The sequence below is a fragment of the Denticeps clupeoides genome, chromosome 6 (genome assembly GCF_900700375.1).
Source record: "Denticeps clupeoides chromosome 6, fDenClu1.1, whole genome shotgun sequence".
In the NCBI taxonomy this organism is placed as follows: domain Eukaryota; kingdom Metazoa; phylum Chordata; class Actinopteri; order Clupeiformes; family Denticipitidae; genus Denticeps; species Denticeps clupeoides.
The window spans coordinates 13247742-13264344 of NC_041712.1; the positions used below are offsets into that span (position 1 = coordinate 13247742).

A 16603-nucleotide genomic window follows, 5' to 3' on the forward strand; every position below is an offset into this window, starting at 1 on the left:
CAGCAATACGGGGTCCTACAGCTGCAGGCATCTGATTACTCAGCATCATGCAGAGCAGGTGGGGGAACAGAGTTTTATCCTCCACCCTTTCCCCTCCATCTCTCAGGAGGATGAGAAGAGAATAGACCAACAGAAGGGGGAGAAAAGGACAAGAGGAGAGAGAAAATCCTTCAGGCAAATGAGAGCACATAGAGCAACCTGAAGGTTATGAATGCTATGAAACCAAAAAAAAAAAAAAAAGGAAAAATGTTTATATTATATTCTGTGTAAATTATATTGTTACAGTTCTTGCATTACACATATTTAGCCATACTTGATATGGGAAGCAATGGGACACCACCATAGTACATCATATTGGCTTTATTAACAGAACTACACCAGAAAACAGGCTTGATGGCCAAAACAAAATTAATGAACAGTGTAGCTTGTCCCTTACTGGCAGGTGGAGGTGACACAGGCAAAGTCTGGAACACTAGTAAATGCAGTCAGGGTCTATCCCAGATGCAGGCATGGAGTGGTGTTAGAGTGCTGACATAACGGGGATGTGACATGCTGCATTACATTTTCAATACAGTGTAGTCAAGAGAAGAAGACATGAATAGGCTGAGAGACAAACAAACAGAGAGAGCGGATGAGTGAAACTGTGAGAGAATAAGTGTTGAGTGCAAGAGTGGCTGAGACGGAGAAAGGAGCGGATGGCTCATTAATGAGGGGCAGCAGCCGAAAAACAAATGCACAAGAGGAAGAAAAGAGATGCAGGGAGGTGGAGGAAAAAGCAGATGATCACAGACAAATAACAGTGCTAAAAAAAAAAAAAAATCCGCCCCTGCACAGAGACCGCTAAAAGCTCTCAGAGACTCAATGACCGAAGACACTGAGGAGGGGCTTGGGACAAGTTCTCATTAGGGACAAGATGATTGAGGGTCGGAGGTAGGAAAAGCAGTGAGAGGGAAGTAAATGAGACGATGATGCAGAATGAGGGGGGATTGGATGGAGAATTTATTTATTTTTTTATAAATAATACAAAGTAAACCAAGAACGACCACTGACGCATGTAACTATTGCCACACAGCCAGGGGCAGGGTGATGTTCTCTTGTGGACTGGGGGTTCCTCACATGAGCTTCTCACTGACCCACTTACGGCACCACCCCCCAGACTGAAGCGTCCACCCAGGACAGTATGTTGTAAAGTGATAAGTGATTGACCTGCGCTGACCATAGGCAGTTGCGGGGCCTCTCGAAAAGATGGCTTTAACCCATAAACAAACCACGTCTAAACCAGAGGAATTAGTAAATCTGTCGGTTGGCAGGAAAAAAAAACCTGATGTAATCCACATCAACAGCTGCCAATGTCGACAGCTGTCACCATCGAAGAGGGGGTCCTGCTGTACCAGCATTGTCCTGTGTAGTGTCATGAGACACCTGCAGGGGGCAACACGGGAATTAGAACGCAAAAAAACAATATATGTTTGGGTTACAGTCTTCAAGGTGCTTCATTTAACTTGTCTGGTCAGCCAGAGCATCTTCCTACCTGTCTCAGTGGTTAATGGAGGGTGGTTGTGATTTGATGCATATAATTCCAATATTAAATAGTCTTCTGAAAAAAAAAGTTCTGACACTGTCTTAAAAATGCACAAGCTATGAGCACACTGGATGTTCAGCAGTAGTTAAAATTTAGGCAACTGTTTGAATAGTTTGAGTGATTTCTCCAACAATGCATTTCTTCAGAAGATTGAATCTGACATACTAACACTTTACATATTAATGCCTTTTTGAGCATAGAAGGAGGACCATTTACTCTGAGTATTGACATTTCAGAGAATTCAGCAACTGGTTTTATGACAGTGTCAGGGAAATGTTAAGCAACTGTTCAATGCGCTGCTGGTCTTTTTTGTCATAGCATTTGATTTCAGGGTGGTAGTTGCATATTGGGTAGGACACTCGCATATGAACCATATGTTTCAGGATCAACCCCCACTTACTACCATTGTGTCCCTGAGCAAGACAATTTACATTTACATTTAAGGCATTTGGCAGACGCCCTTATCCAGAGCGACTTACAACATGCTTTCAAGTTACCATCGATGAAGTGATCAGTTCTAGTTCATTCTAGTTGAGGACCCTCAACTATGAATACAATCTTTTTATTCACTCTTGTTGTAGATTTTATAGGTCAGTTAACAATTACCCCTGAGATGCTCCAGGGTGGCTGTTGCTGTAACTACTGACTATTAGTCACACTGGATAATGCTGCACATGTAAATTATTTCAATATAATAATCAGATCTATGTGTTTGTGACATTTGGCCACACTCTATAAGCTGACCTCAGATTTGTCACCAAAACTCATGGTGACAACTGACATTCATGACACATCTGATGAGCTGATGAGCTTACTGACATTCACAGCTCTTGAAGAAGGTTAATAAAGTCCACAAGTCAGTTTTTTTATGTTTGATACATGGAATGTTTAAGCAGGAACAACTGTCCTGTGGAATTCTACGGCTGATGGATGATTTTACAGGAGAGGTGCTGATCATCACATGTCCTCAGGGCTTGTGCCTTGACCGGTAGTTCATCTAGCCTTGGGCCTAATTTACTTGAAGCTTTTATCTGAAGTTAAAAAGCACACATGTGCAAATCATACTAATCAGAGTTCCTTATGAAACACAGTTTTGCAGATCAAACCGTGGGACACATGTAACCAGACGCTACTGTTAAAGAATGCAAACGTATACAGTACATAAAATAAAATCATGCCTGACATGTTTGCACATTTGTTATATTTTGTATAAAAAGCACACATTTTCTCTGGGATATTATCTTGCCAAACATTACAGACCAGAAATTAACCCCCAAAGACTTAAACACAAATAGCCTACTGTAGTAAGATTTCATAACCAAACATGGAAAACCAAGCTGCCCTCAGAAACTCACACAAGTGGGGAAGACGTGTAAACTTTGCAAAGAAAAGGGAAAAAACACGGAACCAAACATGGATGTGAAATTCCCCTTGGGATCGCAACCCCATTGAGAGGCTTAACACTCTGACAGCATTTAAAAACAAATGACACAATAAAACCAGAAATTTCTGTCAGATTTTGTAAAGGATCCTAAGGAGCAGCTTGGTGACCGTCCACTTGCTTCCTGGCTTCTCCTAAATGCGTCTTTATAGCCAGCAGAAATGAAGCGAGGAGAACGGGCATTTGCAAAAGGCTTGTCAAGATATTAAACCGTAAGAGGATAAAGCAGATAAAGACCTTCTCCCGACCACTGCGATGCAAGGTTAAGATTAGAGACTCATTTTAATCATCTGCTCCCGTGTGTCTGTCTCCTAGCCCCTCTTCCATTCTTTCATGTTTTCTGCCACCTCTCCCAATGCGCTCCTTGTTTCTAGAACACAGGCTCTTTTGTCTTGTTTGTACCTCAAAGAACCGTGTCACAAAATCTAGTTAAACTATCTGTTTTCTCCAGTCCGTCACAGGAGCAGAGTGTCATCTGAGCCAAAAGACATCCCTGCTGCATCTGATATGTAACTAGAGGAACAAATTAGACACACAATCTGATTGGGTGCTGTTTTTTTTCACTGACAGTACCCCACATTCCATTGAATAGCTTGTTCTTTCCATTGGAGCTTTTGTGCAAAACCCATTTAGGCATCTAACGTGTTCATCTAAACAAAAGTCACGTAGACTGTGAGTAGAAGTCATCCCATCTGACGAAAAAATGATCAGTGGGATTGAGGGAAGCCGGAGTAAAAAATAAATGCAGCTGAGGAAACAAAGTGATGCAGACAGACAGAAGGAGAAAGAACTGAAGAGCAAAGCAATGACAGACAGAGAAATCTAAATTAAGCGCTGCGAACATGCAATCTAGGGGCAGATAGCGGCAGAGATGAGAACGGATGAAGATAGAAAGGGGAAAAATGGGGAGCGAGGGGGAAAAGGGGCAATCTGCGACTGAAATCAGAAAGGTTTTATCTGGGTCATGTTCCTGTCAGCTGGAGTTGGGAGATAGAGAGCGAACTCACAGCCACAACGCTGCGCTAATAGACATTAAACTGAGAACAGACGGCCACGGCAGCCCACACCGCTAACCATACACAGCTCACACACCTGCTCACTCCAAACCACCAGCCGGTGGCAGCGTGGATGCCAGAGCCGACCGGGCGACTGACTCCTGGCACACCACGCTACCATGTCCAGATCTAAATCATGTATTCAATATCATTTGCTTTGTATGATCATTAGGTAAAAAGTCATGAATTAAGGGAACATTTTGAGAACATGTAAAATATTTTTTTTGGTTTGTAGATTCTCACTTTTCTATACTTTATCAAAACTATGAATGAACACATGTGGAGTTATGTACTTAACAAAAAAAAGTGGAGACCTGGCCTCCACAGTCACCGGACCTGAACCCAATCAAGATGGTTTGGGGTGAGCTGGACCGCAGAGTGAAGGCAAAGGTGCCAACAAGTGACTGTTGGAAAACATCGAGACATAGAGAATGCCAAGAGTGTGCAAAGCAGTAATCAGAGCAAAGGGTGGCTATTTTGAAGAAACTAGAATATAAAAAATGTTTTCAGTTATTTCACCTTTCTTTGTTAAGTACACAACTCCACATGTGCTCATTCATAGTTCTGATACCTTCAGTGAGAATCTACCAACGTAAATGGTCAGGAAAATAAAGAAAACACATTGACTAAGAAGGTGTGTCCAAACTTTTGACCTGTACTGTATGTCCGCTGAGCATACTAACTAAGAGTATTTGGTTACTTTCTAATTCTTGCAGATTACATATATGGATACATGAAACTTTTATTTCGAATTTTCCAAGTTATTATATTTGCCTGAGACCAATTTCTGATTCTGAATATTTACAAGCATTAACAATACATGAAATAAAAGACAGAATATCTTATTTTTAGATTCTAAAAAGTAAACATGATTTACTCATTCAGAGGTAGGCAAGTTTATTTACCGCACCATCACCATAACACAAGTACACTGTACCACAAACTGATAATAATTGTAGTGTAACTCATCTATGAGGAAAGAAGAGGTAAACAGATCTTGCCTGCTTCATACAAAGAGCTTCACCTGGTGGGAGTCTGGTTATATTACCCAAGACACACCCTGTGATGCCACTGTGATGATAATAAAACATCACAGTATTAATATTAAATATCTCCATCTATAAAACACAGACGGTACATGTACATGACGGTACATGTATGTTGTGTGCTTTACGACTTGCACTGTCAGTATTGCAGATTGACGTGTTGGAGGTTTGAGATCTGAATCGGGCATCGCCATCAAAGCCTGCTCCCCCCCTCGAGTACAAAGAGCGCCCCACCCACACAATGCAACCCCATTTCACAAAGAGCGCAAAATAAAGAGACCTTATAGAGAGGCAACCAGCCGCACTAACTCTCCCTGACAACACGGGCAGTGGGCAGCTATGAAGGGACAGAGAGGGAGAAAAATAGCGAGGACCCCCATTAACTCCGTCTCTGTTTATGGTGGAAGCTCTGTGTCTGCTGGCCAAAACACACGGCATCATGAATGGCATGATGGCCACGTATTAGCCGAGCTGTGGTGCTAAAAACCCTTAATATGTTTTTTTTTTTTTTTTACCTACATTAGAAGTTCTCTTTTTTGCTATTGTGGGCAAAGAGCCGAGAAGCGCCAATGAAAACGACTGCATTCATTTATGAAGTCTTATGAAAGAAAAGCGCCATTATGGCTGGTGGTAGCAGAACTTGCATTAGAGCTGGCATTAGCCGTGAGGGTGCATTAGCGCTGGTGTTGGTGATGATGGTACATTAGCACTGGAGTTAGTGGCATGCGTGCATTAGCGCCAGTGCTCGCTATGAGCATGCATTAGCTCTGGCATTAGCTGCGAGTGCACGATCTTGTAGTGTTTTTCAAAACTGATTCGTTTGTACACTCCCAGACAGAAAACTTTCATTTCATTTCAGTTTTTGCCAAAACCTTTGTCCAGTGCTGTTGGTCTTATGAGAAAAACAGTCCCTGGTGTTTTATATGAATTGCAGAAATATATGAATTGCAGAAATATATGAATTGCAGAAATACTTTGATTACAATTAATGTAATGATTTGGTTTTATTACCCCATTATCACATAATGAAGACAATGAGTACTATTTTCCTGGTGCTTTATTACATTCGTTCATGGGGAGTGTTCGTTAATGTCTCATCAAGAATGTGGATTGACAAGACTCCTTGCTAGTAATCTGTATGGTTGGAAAAGAGAAACTTTCTGTCTGATTATTTCTGACACATGATATTTAATGATTTTTAAAAGGGTAAGATCCAGTCTCCATTCATTTTCTTGATTCAACCTTGTTATACTGGGCTAATTCCTAGACATCGCAAACATTCTAAACTCTAATAGACATCTTAGGACCTTGGCCACTACCAACGCAGAGGCAGATCAGCCGTCAGTGCTGATGGGCATTCACACACTACATCTTATTCAGGTCTGGGAACATTTCCCTGAATAAAATAGATCCCTCAATTAAGAGAATAATTACTTAATTAGATTTTAATTTGCTTATATCGTTATCGCGATAATAGTATACGCGATATCTGTATCGCAAAGAGTTGCGAAAAAATGAAATTCATGCTGCGGCCGAAATTGCATACTATATACTAGCCGTCACCGCAAGGTCAGCAAAGGAGAAATCGGCTCCATCATGTGGGTTTCGGAATAACGCTTTTTATTGAATGGAAGACAGTAGCTGGCGCCAACCGCCAATACCAACTCCTCCGGCTTTCACATAACAGGGAGGCGTCTCTTCTTCTCCTCCAGCCCTACACCTCGACTTCCCGGTGTAAAGATTCTCCCCTTGCACACGCTACATTAAATCCCCATAACACACACATCCCGAACCCCAACAGAACACATTTACCCATAACATGGTTAACTATTTACAGTCCCCGGGCGCGTATCTCACCCGCAAGGCATGCTGGTCCCAACTCATGGCCGGCCTCTGCCGCCACACTTTATTGTATGTGAAAAACAGTATGCGAGGCGAGTAGTATGTCCGAATTCATAGTATTCGAAAAACAGTAGACGAGAAGTACCTGGATGTCGTACTACTTCCAGCCGAATTCTTTAGTAGGCATTTGATGGACACTTCACTATCCCATAGGGCAGTGGGAGAGGTGGCGTCATATTCAAAACATGGCGGTAAATGGCTCTTTTAAAATGTAAGTACCTTAAGGAGAACGTTGTTCATTGTGGTTAAATTACACTTGTGAGAAAAGGCCCTCTGTAAAGGTAAAAAATAACAACATCAACACAGCGGATGTTGTACGTCCGAATTCCATTCATACTACCCTCATTCATACTATATAAAACACTGTTTTAACGGTAGCATACACATTCAAATGTAGTACCTACTCAAGTAGTATGCGAGTTTGGATGCAGCATTCATTTATGTGCCAAGCATATGTCCAAATTTGACCAATCAGATGGACCATTACTATCTTTATACCCGCCTCCCAAGTAGGTGATATAATGTTATTGGCTAGACATGTAAACATGTTTACATGTTAATATTAATTTTTATTTATGTGGATGTTGACAATATGTTAGTGTTTCCACTACATACCAATTTATTTAAGGCCTGTACACAATTTATTTAAGGCCTGTTTAATAGTACTTTCTTATTTCATTTTTGTTTAATAATATTTTTTATATTTATAAAAAAACAGGCAAGGCAAGGAAATATTTTGTTTAAAAGATGCACTTGATTTAAGTGTATGGTTACATGTAAATAAAAAGTAATCTTTGAAAGCAATTCATATTGTGTTGGCAGGTCTATGGTAACAGCAAACCAGAAATCAGAATATCTACTGAGGGTTTTAAGTCATTCATAATATTTTGAAGTCTAAATATTTGCAACTTCCTTGACATATTGTTTCTTTTTAGCCTGAATTAGATTTAATTAGATCAGATGAATATATATTACCTGTTTATTTTAGTATCATCATTACATATATAAAAGATTTTTTTAAATAGCTAATAATAATAATAATTTAAAAAGCATTTCTCTAGGGAAATGTTATATCGCAAGAAATATCGTTATCGCAATACTTAACAACAATATCGCCTATCGCATATTTTCCCAATATCGTGCAGCCCTAATGTTTATGTGTTACAGGCTAAAATGTGTATCGCTATTATTCTTTCAGTGATGCAAGATTGTGTGTAATGCCAAGGCTGAGGGAGAAACGCAAACACTCAACATTGTCATATAATGTCTAACTTTAAAAAAAAAAAGGCACAGTGGCCAGAACACAACTCAAAATCAAACAACGCATCATACGGGCAGTATGAATACAACTCTTAACCTAAAATGTCATATGAAGGGTTCTAGTCACCCACACCGAATGAGCAGCAGCTCCTGTGATTTGGTGCAATGGGCACCTAGGCATCACACCGTGGATATTCCAACCATGGGCCCTGGCCACTCGCGGCTGTGAACATCTCTGCTGGCGTTTGCTGTGAGAGGGCATTAGCATGAGCTCTGCTCTGTTGGTGGCGGTTAGCTGATGTCTCTCCTAATTCTCGTCCAAACAGAAATTCTGCCGGCTGACTCTACCCACCGCGTTCGGGAGCAGCGAGGCTAGGCCAGCTCCCCCACTCCACGCAAGCTAATTATCCTAATTACCTTCTTAATGGCACACATCAAAACTGTGTCGCTGGTTGACAGGGGATTGATGGCTAAAGTAACCGAGGCAGAGAGGTGGAATGACTGTGAATGGTAATCCAGTGTATTTCAAGTTCAGTGGGGATAAAGAGGGATACTGGAGTACAGCCCATTATTTTGGAAAATGACTTTGAGTTAAGTGCTAGTCAGTGTCAGACGTTCTTTCAGGAGAATTAAAGTAGATGTCAGTCTTTCGGAGCCGAGGAATTTTCACTGCCCCAGGAAATGTGCAAATGTGGACTTAAACCTGGCCAGGCACCACAGTGGTGAATCGATTTGTGCAAATTGTTTTGCATTTTTAACGACTATTAATGTTTTGGCTGCTGTGACTGGGCGCCATAGCGGGCAATTGCCTCTAGCATAAAAGACAAATCCCACTGCTTCACTGGAGCCAGTACCCTGGGGGGCTACAAAACTGGTGTGTGTATAAAATGTGCATTCTCTTGTGAACTTTTATTTATATGTGTGTGTGTGTGTGTGTGTGTGTGTGTGTTAATGTTTGTGGATATGGCAATTTTGTTGCTGTGCATTATCACGTCTGCTTTCAGACTGGGTTAATGGTTTAATCTGTGTGTGTGTGTATGTGTGAGAGAGAGAGTGTGTAAGTGTGTGTGTGCCTTTGAAAATTCTCTTAATCCACCCTCTCAAACCCAGACCCTCTCTCCAACTTCAGATTTGTACTTCTGTCTCTAGTGAACAGTTGATTGAAGAGAATGCAGTAATCTCTCTCAACTCACACGGATGTCTGTGAAAATGACATTTATGTGTAGTTTGTGTGCCTGTTCATTATTTTTTGGTTCACTGCAGCCTAGCATTAAAACTAATAATATCTCCTGGAATTCACATAAATTAATTTTGATATATAAACGAGGGGAGTGTGTGTGTGTGTGCTGGAAGTGGGGGGCAGTATGCTGTGATCCATCAGCCAGAAGGTTAATGAATCACAGTGTTAAACCTTCTCTATCCAATTAGTGTAGTCTTCCTGCATGACCTTTAATAAGAGGGAAATATAAACCTGCGCTCCATCTGCAGAAGGTGTTCACTTCACACACATCCACACTCACGCCCAGTCACACACAAATCACAGACGAATGTCAGACTTTCCATCCAAACACATGCACCGTCTACACACATACCACATACATGCACACACAGACACACGCCACAGTATGGTACAATGGCATTCAGATGGGTGACCTAGATTGGGGAGACGACATGTCACTTTGTGTTACTCACAGCCGAGACGCAGAAACCTTGCCATATTCATAAAACACACACACACACACACACACACACACATAAACACACCAGTCCCTGGTGAGGTATGTTGAGGTTCTCCTCACCTCTATCATTTATCTTATTCACTTTTAACATTTCAGGCAATGAAAACATTTCAAAATCTCCCATGAGAGAGACGGCTGTGAGCTCCCAATCCAACCACACACAGAGACACACACACACATACGCACTTTTAGAAGCAAACACGCTTGATTTGATCTGTTATTTCAGCTTAACCTTGATAAATAAACCAGTATACACTCTTCAATAATTTAATACGCCTTGCAACGCACACTAATATAGCCCAATGCCCAGCCAAAACACACACACACGTCCAACACACGACAAATGTTTTCAAAAAGACAGCATACAAGAACGCACACACTACAGCATCTCGCTGTCATACTCTCACTTGCACGCACGCACACTCACACATCACATGCAGCACAGCTGCCAGCGCAGTGGAAAGCTGTACGGAAGCCGGCCTTCCCCTGTGCTGGTGAATTATTCAGTCTGTTTGGCTTGATGTGATCACTGCACCCTGTGTGACCATGGTCCTTTCACATGGGTTCTGAGAGACGGCTCCTTGGGGAAATAAGTGTGTGTGTGTGTGTGTGTTTGTGCCATCAACTGAGCTTAGAACTTTTCCACATTTTCCCTTTAGTCGAGAAAACACTAACACAGATGCATCCATATCTCACACACACACACACACACACACATCCAAAGACACACAAAGTATCTATAGCTGACATTCAGTCCAATTCGGACATTACACGCACACATGCACACTGCAGGAGTCTTGCCCTTAATTCATTTAGTGTCATTACAAGCGGTTGTAACTCCTCTACATGCTGATGCACAAATGAAGACAGAGAACCACTGAACAATTTCCTCTGTGCCCCCTGCCCCCATTCTGTGACTCATTATACGCATATTGTGTAAATTAACAAATGGCAAGACAGGTTAATTAAATCTGATTTCCCCAAGGATGAAACACTCAAAAACACACACGCGTGACATCACCTTATCTTTCTCCCCATCTGCTGACCGTAAAAGACTCTGAAGAGGTTATGGAAGGAAGTATGATTATGGAAGGAAGTATCATGTATTGAAATGTTTGCTCTCTTTGCACATATACACTTCTCAAAAAATAAAGGGAACACAAAAATAAGATATCCTAGATCCGAATGAATGACATATTCTTATTAAATACTTTATTAAATACTGTGCTGACAAAATTACACAAAAATGATCAATATCAAATTTATCAACCCATGAAGGTCTTGGTTTGGATTCACACAAAAAATTGAAGTGGAAAACCACACTACAGGCTGATCCAACTTTGATGTAACGACCTTAAAACAAGTCAAAATGAGTCTCAGTAGTGTGTGTGGTCTCCACGTGCCTGTATGACCTCCCTACAACACCTGGGCGTGCTCCTGAAGAGGTGGCGGATGGTCTCCTGAGGGATCTCCTCCCAGACCTGGACTAAAGCATCTGCCAGCTCCTGGACAGTCTGTAGTGCAATGTGGAGTTGGTGGATGGAGCGAGACATGATGTCCCAGATGTGCTCGGGCCAGTCCACAGTGTCAGTGCCTTCGTCCTGCAGGAACTGCTGACACATTCCAGCCATGAGAGGTCGAGCATTGTCTTGCATTAGGAGGAACCCAAGACCAACCTCACCAGCATATGATCTCACAAAGGGTCTGAGGATTTAATCTCGGTACCTAATGGCAGTCAGGATACCTCTGGTGAGCACATGGAGGGCTGTGTGGCCTCCCAAAGAAATGCCACCCCACACCATTACTGACCCACTGCCAAACTGGTCATGCTGGAGGATGCTGCAGGCAGCAGAAAGTTCTCCATGGCGTTTCAAGTCTCTGCCACACATGCTCAGTGTGAACCTGCTTTCATCTGTGATGAGCACAGGACGCCAGTGGCGAATTTGATAATCTTGGTGTTCTCTGGCAAATGCCAAACGTGTACAGTTTTGGGTTGTAAGCACAACCCCCACCTATGGATGTCGTGCCCTCGTTCCACCATCATGGAGTCTTGTTTCTGACCATGCACATTTGTGGCCTCCTGGAAGTGCCTCCATGCACTGTACACTATGCTGACAGACACAGCAAACATCCTGGGTGATCTGCACTACCTGAGCCTCTTTTAGTTTGTAGACTCCGTCTCAAGCTAACACTTGAGTGAAAGCACCGCCAGCATTCACACCTGACCAAACATTAGCCAGACAGCATAGGAACTGAGAAGTGGTCTGTGGTCACCACTTGCACAACCACAACTTTACTGGGGACGTCTTGCTAATTGCCTATAATTTCCACCTGTTGTCTTTTTCATTGGTACGTGAAATTGATTTTCAATCAGTGTTGCTTCCTAAGTGGACAGTTTAATTTCACAGAAGTGATTGGCTTGGAGTTACATTTTGTTGTTTAAGTTTTCCCTTTATTTTTGAGCAGGGTATAATGGACATTGGAGGTTTTCCTGGAAACATTTTCTTTTATTTCTATTTGTACATCGATGCGCCCATTACACAGCAGAAAAACTGCTTGTCTCCATCTCTCTTCTTCCTGTCATCGCTGAGAGTCATGAAGTGAACGCATCTGAAACTGGTTATAGGACAAGGCATTTTCAAAGCATAAAATGTGTTTAGATGATATTGTCATGGTGTTGACAAGTTGTCTAGGCATCTTGTTTACACACAAGAAGGAAGTGATGTAGCAAAAACATGGAAATACTACAATAGAACCTTGTTCTGAAAAGCCTTTGGGATTAAGTTAACCTTTCAGTCAATGGACTCCAGCAAAAAGACAGAGTGACAAGAAAAGGATGCCTTGGCACAGTCAGCCCTGTTCAGAATTACAACAGAACTGATGCATTCTCCCAATGTGCAAAAGTGATCCTTAATAGCAGAACAGCAGGCGTGTTAATGTGCTGGTAATCTAACACCAAACTGTCAATCAGCAGAAAAACAAAGGTTCAAGCCCCATTGCTGCTACTGACCCAGTTTCACTATGGACAAATAGCTACAATTTTTACCCTTATACACTCTCAACAGAATTAGTCCATGGGGACTAATCCCAGGCGCACACACCATTCTCTCATCAGTTGCCAATCCACCAAGTGTGCAGGCCTTTGGATGGAGAACCAACATGGGGAGAATCTAAAAAAAATACACTGCTATCACGCCCAGCCTCAGTGGTCATAGTAGCCATTACCTGTGCCAAGCTTTCCCTGTGCCTTGTCTTGTCCTCACTGGTTGCTGTTAATTTTGTGATAAATGTGTGTGAAGGTCCGCCTCATGTGCCTTGCCGTTGCTCTGTCTTGCATGTTTTTTAATTGTGATACAATTGTGATATGATTTGATATACACACACGTACACATGCTTCATACCTAAGATGTAGTAGTCATGCATGGTCTTAAACTCGTGTCCCCACAGGTTGGGAGAGAACTCTTGGAACTTGATGGTGAAACGCATGTCACTGTTAGGCTTGTCACAGGTGAGCAGGAGGTTGGGGGTGCCAATCACCTCGCAGCGGTCTGCCTGCTCGCGCTTGGACACCAGGTAGAGCTTGTAGAACTCGTATTCGGAGGGGGCCCTTGGACTGGGAGGGTACGATGCCGGACAGATCAGGTCCAAGCGGTCCCCTATCTGAGGGTATAACACATACCCCCTGTCGTCACCAAATCTGTGGAAGGGAGAGATAAAAGTGATAGCGTCAGACACATTTTCCCACTCTGGCAGATGTCCTGCTGGATTCTTTAAGTCTCTCTATGACAACAGAATAAAATGTGAGATCTTTGTGTGAGTGTGTTTCATGATTAGTGTTTGTCTGAAAGCCTTTCTGTACAAATAAAGGGCAAATGAAAGTAAAGTTATTGTCAAGCACAGCACACAGTGCACACAATGCAGTCCTCTGCATTTAACCCATCACTTTGGTGAGCAGCCACGACAGGCGCCCTTCACATGTACAGGCGCCCTTTTGTACGTGTGAAGGGTGCGACTGTCAGTGTGAGTACGAGTAGATGTATAATAAGTGTTTGCCTGTACCTAGCTTGTGTGGTTGTGGGTGTTTATGAGTGTGTGTATGAAAATGTTTGGTTGAGCAGTGGGTGTACATTAGTGTGTGTTTGCGTTTGTGCGTGTATGAGTGTGTGGGTGTGTGAGTGACTGATGAGAGTAATGGAGAGCCCTTCAGGCCCAGCGCATTATTTTATCATTAAGAGAACCCGTGTGCTCGGAGTGTCTCGGAGCAGCAGGAATGACAACAGAACATAATTAAACGGCTGAACGAGGACTGCAGCAGAAACAAAAGCAGCTGTGTTTGGTTAAATAAAAGCAAAATGAAACAAGAAAAATGCCCAGAACCACATCCATCGGGTAACTGGGTAGCTGTCAGCCTGTAAAGATACATTAGACGATTTCAAAAGCCGAGTAGAAACACAAGCCTCCGCATTGTGGACTTTAGGAACTGAGTGATTCACTGGAAAAAAAATAAAAGAACTCAGAGTTGCAGCTCAGGCAGGAAAGGCGTTGCTATATTTATCCAGTGCTGATCTGTTGGAGATTTTGCTCTAAATGCAGTGCTTTGCTCTCTTGGCATTTACTGCGTGACATTTCAGTTTCATTTAGCAAATGTAAAAGGGGGGCATTTCTCTGGGTGGGGGGTGAACAATTCACCTAAAAAAAATTACCCTTAAATGAGATAAAGGCACGGTTTGGAGTCTTCAGCATGCTCTCCAGAAAGAGTTTAATGCCCTGAGAATAGTGTGACATTTCCATTCAGTGCGGACTAGGATGCAGGAGTCGAATTAATCGCGATGGAGAGGCGTGTTGGCACATAAACCAAGAGAGAGAAAAGGAAAGAGCATCGGACAGGGGAGAGAGGCTTTTTGTCAGCGGGTATACATCACGTACAATCTATAACACAACAGTCATTATTTCCGTGGTTTTTCCAGTTTCACCATGAACTTGATTTAGGAGAGATTTTTTTCCTTTACTCAGAAAATATCTCAAACTTAGTCATGTGCACATAGTAAAAAAGGAAAAGTAGAATCTATAGGTCTAGATGTCATTTATTCAGGTACAAAATGTTTTTATGCATTTCAGTGGGATTCGAATAAAATATTTTATTGATTGTTAGATTTGTTCTTAGGACTGTTATCTCATCCATTTTTCAAAACCATTTTGGAAATCTATCTAATCTGTTTTGTAACAATTTAGGAAGTTTAGTGCAAATGCGGCCTTTACTCAGAAGTAAATAACACTGGTTCCACCAGCATAAGGTTATAACCAATTGAACCTATTGACGAACAATTTATTAAAAATGTATCATGTTGAAATGGTGATATATTTTTATCTTAGGCACATAGGTAAAATGTGCTGGATTATATAAATTTTATAAATGTTTGGAATATCTATACTTAAGAGAATATGTGACACACTTGTCATCTTGCATTGGCCTTCCATTGAAATGTTCCTGGAGTTCAGCTGGGTCTTCTCACACAGAGCACCGCTGCAGTCCAGGTGTCCCAAACACTGGCCGGTTATAGCAGACACTCATCTGAACAGTATAAATCATTTAGAACATCATGTTCTGCAGGGCTAAAGCGGCTGTCAGTGGATGTACGTTGGGTGGAGAGAGGATCTGAGCGCTGAAAACATACCTTGACAGGCCGGGCCTTTCATCAGCGGCACTTGCGTACGAAGCACAAGAGCCTCCTTCTCCCAATCTGCACGAACACGATGGATTCTCCTGACTTATTTATGCTATATAAGCAAAATACAGCTCTAATCTTTTCCGTGTGAAAGTGGCCGTCTGAATCATTAACACACACATGAAAGCGCATAGGGAACATAGAGATGTCACCCAGTGATAGGACTGGCCATGGCGGAGTAAACATTTCTACTGTGACAGTTCCATGCACACTACTGTTTTCCTAAAAACGTGGTTCCAGGTCAGTGTTGGTACCACTAAAGCATGATTTTGACTTTTGGCTCCATCAAGTATAATCCACAGACCAAAACATTTCTCAAAAGAATCTTCACCTGTTGAACAATCTCAACATTTTGGTTTATTCAGTTCTAGTCATTTAAGTTCTAGTTTCTGTTCCTTTTATGTCCAAAAACACTAGACAGAAGCTGATTGGTGGATTATTATTGCTTTACATTTTGTCAGTGGTATAATTAATATACCAGATTATTGACAAGTGATATCAGTCATTGTTTGATAAAATATTTTATTGTGATCATTAATTTTTTCATATCGGTATATCACCAAGATATACTAGAAAGACTGATTTCAAATCATTACTATGTTGACTATGTTGCAATGTGACTGTCTTTGGTCCATATGTTGTCAGATTTAATCTGAAATGCCCATATTTACTCTGAGCTTTGCTGCATTGATGACCTTGATGAAGGAAGTCATCCTTCATTGAGCCACAGGTCTGCTACCCACAGCCCCGCAAATACCAAGCTACACAAAGCCAGCTAACCACTCAACCCCTCATCTGTGGAGAATCTCGTCTGACCACCCAGGGAGCCCTGCTTCTTCTCTCCACCCCCTC

At 42.0% G+C, this 16603-nt stretch overlaps 1 protein-coding gene across 1 annotated transcript in view; it reads right to left on the reverse strand.

Annotated features, from left to right (window-relative positions):
- efnb3a (ephrin-B3a) overlaps positions 1–16603 on the reverse strand; it is a 31895-nt gene that overhangs the window by 5137 nt on the left and 10155 nt on the right. The window contains exon 2 of the mRNA XM_028984929.1: positions 13427–13722. Coding sequence (XP_028840762.1) covers positions 13427–13722 — 296 coding nt within the window. The remainder of the gene's footprint in view (positions 1–13426; positions 13723–16603) is intronic.